The sequence below is a fragment of the Austrofundulus limnaeus genome, unplaced genomic scaffold (assembly GCF_001266775.1).
Source record: "Austrofundulus limnaeus strain Quisiro unplaced genomic scaffold, Austrofundulus_limnaeus-1.0 Scaffold220, whole genome shotgun sequence".
Lineage (NCBI taxonomy): Eukaryota > Metazoa > Chordata > Actinopteri > Cyprinodontiformes > Rivulidae > Austrofundulus > Austrofundulus limnaeus.
Window position 1 is genome coordinate 87567 of NW_013952622.1, and position 4010 is coordinate 91576.

The window sequence follows — 4010 nt, forward strand, 5'->3', positions numbered from 1 at the left end:
GTGTGTGTGTGTGTGTGTGTGTGTGTGTGTGTGTGTGTGTGTGTCTGCAGTGGAGAGAGTCCGACAGCACGCCAGTGGTTACTTTTGACTCATGCTGGATGATCCAGAATGTTCCGTTTCACACAAACACACAATCACTCCTCTTTTGTGCACGTGWGGCAAACACTTCATTTTTTTCTAAGCAGCATTCTTGATCCCACAGAGCGGAGAGTCACACACACTGGACATATTTGCAACTAATCTATTTATTTAATTAAACGTGTGTCAGGGGAGGCATCTTGCGTGCGCTCAGTTTCACATTTGTCAGGATGGATGAAGAAACATGCGTGTGCACGGTTAAGTGAGTTATTGTTGAGTCATGATGGAGTCCATTTTTCAGTAAACTAGCATTAGCTTAACTACTCAACAAGCCTTTCCATGACAAAAATGTCCCAATTATTTAATTCAAATTCACAAAGAGTTGTTGTGTCTTTGTGTCTGTGGTCAGTTTAAATCATTAGTTCTGTTTATTTTATGGATTTTACCCACAATATGTTTCTATCTGTTTCACTTTCCTTTCACATGAAAATACTGAAAAAAACTAATAACACATGGTGTAAAACTTGATGAATAAAAATTCACAATCTTTTAAATGCATGACAAGCCTGTTGTGGGTTTCACACCTTGTTTTGTAATTCAGGATCCAAAGATCCAGCAGTAAAACAAAGTGCTGCTGTCCTCTCCTGTGCTCAGCAGGAAAAATGAGGTGAAAGTACACACAGGTCAGGTCCAGTGAGATTAAAACTTAGGTTTATTTTTATTGTAGAAAGTAATGAAGCCATGGCAAATCTCAGGAAAAAAGGGCAGTGCTTCCTTTATTTGTAATGTAGCTGTTGTATTTCTCTTCTGAGAAAAAAAAATAATCCTTTATTCTATATCCTATATCTAATCCTACGTATATCCTTTTTTATTTTTTGAAATTCTCCAAGCAAATGGCTTTTATCTTGTGATACATGACTGAATCTTTAGAAGATGTTTACCAGAACAAAGCCACAGCCTCGTCTCATGTTCACACAATACAGCCTGAACACAAATACACAACCTGTACCACACCATTAGTATCAAACCATTCYACTCAACACAAAAAGACAAATATGTAAAATAAGATGCCCAGTGRTGGTTTTACACTGTTTACACAACAAAATGGCAGCATTTGGATCCTCAACTGTCAGACTCTAAGCACTTCAGGTCACAAGATCCAAAATAAACAAGGAAAAAAAGTCTTATAATGAATTATTACATAATAAATTGAAATACCGGCTTGCTGCGCCATCACCGACACAGCAACAAGTTCCTGTACAGGACSCTGGGGAGTGGTGTGTTCATTTAYAAGGAAAKTTGGAACKYTGAGCTCTGAACAACATAACCCCAAAGCTGAGTGTTTCCCAAGTTTTAAAAAAACCACCCCCCCACCCAAAAAAAAAAAAAAAAAAAAAAAAAAAAAAAAAAAACAACATGTAACTACTGTTTACGTGAGTAGCAGGTAGCATGAATTTAAATTAGGCTGGTAGTTTGTTCTGACTTTCCAAGCTGGAGATTCAATTCTAACTTGGGTCTTGGAAATTTCAACATTCATAAACGCATCATTAGTCATAGGACACATGTTGGAGTCTCAGTAGATGCATAAATTAGTCTAACTAATGGAACCTTAATCATCAGTTTTAATTGGATTTTTCTTGACCTATGTAGGACTTGGTGGGGGGATCACTATRAATCTGGGGTTGGTCATATCCCACCCATCCCTAGTTCCATCTGCATGCATGGAACAACCTGCCAGCCTCAACAGGCAGTAAGAGGTCTTAAACAYATCAGACACTAAAGTTCATATTTATTACTTCAGTTTTGTTTTTACATCACAACAGTTTGAAGGGGACAGTGAAGTCAAATTTTGGCATTTTAGCCAGMAATTTGAATTAGTGACTATTAAACATGACTTGCTTACTTTGGGGACAAATAAACACAACAACACCGCACTAAAGTAATGAAATACTTAYATCTTTGTCTTTCATTTTGTGATTYAATTTCCAAGTTCCAAATCRAAACAATTATCAGGAACACCRCCTCTATGACCTCAAAATGCAACATGGCAAATTTGCACGTGAAAAAGTGACAGTGGCATTAAAAAATAAAAAAAATTTTCACTCCTGTCAGTTTTTAACTCACTAAACAAGGCATTCATATAACACCGACCTGCCTCTAATAGGAAACATAACACTCCCTGTTTGAATGCATCTTATATGATCATTTCTGAGCACAACAATAAAGAAATCCTGCTGGTTTTCTGACTTGTATAGAGACAAGGTTTAGGGTGGATAATCCCAAACCCCAAGTTCTAACGTTTGAGATTATTTGAGCCCAGCTTTTCTGRTTGGGTTCAAGTATTTGAACTATTTAATTAAGGGAAAAATCAAAATAACTTGGATTTAGAAAGAAAAAGATCACAGTCATGGGTCGGATAGGATWAGGACCAAACTGGGATTAAGACATCATAATCAGAAGGTACTTGGTAGGATTAGGAAAAGATCATATAGTCAAAATTTATTTGGTTAAGTTTAGGACAAGATCATACTCATATTTTATTTGGATTACAACACTCCTAGKTTTATGTTAGAATACCGCCTTTCACACTTCAAAGCAGATTATTTTGGGGATAYAGAAGGGGGGCTCCTTTTTGTAAAATGTATGATCTGGGTGCAGGGTGGGGTACAGGGAGGTGGGTGGTTCGTGACTAAAGGGACAGTCGGCTTGTAGCTCAGGTTTAATTTTTTTGCTCTTGTTTGGGGAGGACAGGTTGTACAAAAACCCTCCACACGCACCTAATCCACSATCAGCCGATCTGCTCCACACAGCAGACAGCGAGCAGCAGACCACTGCAGACAGGAGGCTGCTACAGGAACACAYCTAACCCACCCGACATGTTCCACATCCTGTTTGCTTTAAAACCAAAAGCCYCCGGGATCGAGGCGCTGCATGGAGCCACGGCGGCTCAAGGACAAGCAGCTGTCAGCAGGCTGAGGCGGCCCATGCAGACCTGGCCCAAATGTCCCCCTGCACACACACACATACACACATACACACACACACACGCTCAGGTGTAAACAGGGCTGGGATCGCGAGTGACGTAAAACAAACACCCTGTTCAGCGCGGTGACATTCAGAGCGAACCAGGCTGCTGGCTGTTTAACGGCGGATTAAAAGCTCCACCGACATTTTGCGCCGCKGTTCAATCTGCCCACATTCATCTGAATGAGGATTAAAAACAAACCAAACAAGRGGGCCGCTCGTGTCTCAGAGGAGAAAATGAAGCGCGGATGTCTTACCCGGGTCGCCATCTTCACGGTTGCGGTGTGATGAGAGCTGCAGGTCGGGTGGAGTGACTCAGAGGACGGAGGGACGGCTCCACGGTTCCACGGCAGATGGCTTATAAACTGCGGCGCATCGCGCTCTGATTGGCTGAGAGCAGCGCGGGAGCGAGCCCGGCGGGATGTGATGGGGGGTACGTATGTGCGCGCGCCTGTGTGTGGMGAGCGCATGGGGGAATCAGTGGTTCCCACCCTTTTTAGACKTGTGTACCCCCCTGAGATATTTTGTCATACCACTAGTACCMCCTCAGTCAAACGTAATGATGATTCTCCAAAACTATAATGTACTACAACTGATTATTAAATRAAAATTATTTATTTAGCCCCCTAGTACGTTTAATTTTCTGCTCAAATTAAACATAAAGATAAAAACGTTGCCTTGAAAGTGAGTGAGTGATTAAATAAATAAAACAGCTATTGGCAGGTGCAGAAAACAGCAGCATCCAAAATACATTGTACTGTCCTAAATACAACAGAAACTTACCCAAATGAGCAATTCCTGTGAGATTCCATGTTTTATATTGGATTCATCCATCCATCCATCCATTTTCTGTACACGCTTATTCCTTTTCAGGGTTGCGTGGGTCGCTGGTGCCCATATCCAGCAGT

General features: G+C 41.1%; 1 protein-coding gene across 1 annotated transcript in view; it reads right to left on the reverse strand.

Annotated features, from left to right (window-relative positions):
- Positions 1-3457, reverse strand: part of nsfa (N-ethylmaleimide-sensitive factor a) — a gene marked incomplete in the record, with an annotated part of 69309 nt that extends 65852 nt beyond the window's left edge. The window contains 1 exon segment of the mRNA XM_014019397.1: positions 3360-3457. Coding sequence (XP_013874851.1) covers positions 3360-3371 — 12 coding nt within the window.
- Positions 3458-4010: the final 553 nt, after the last annotated feature.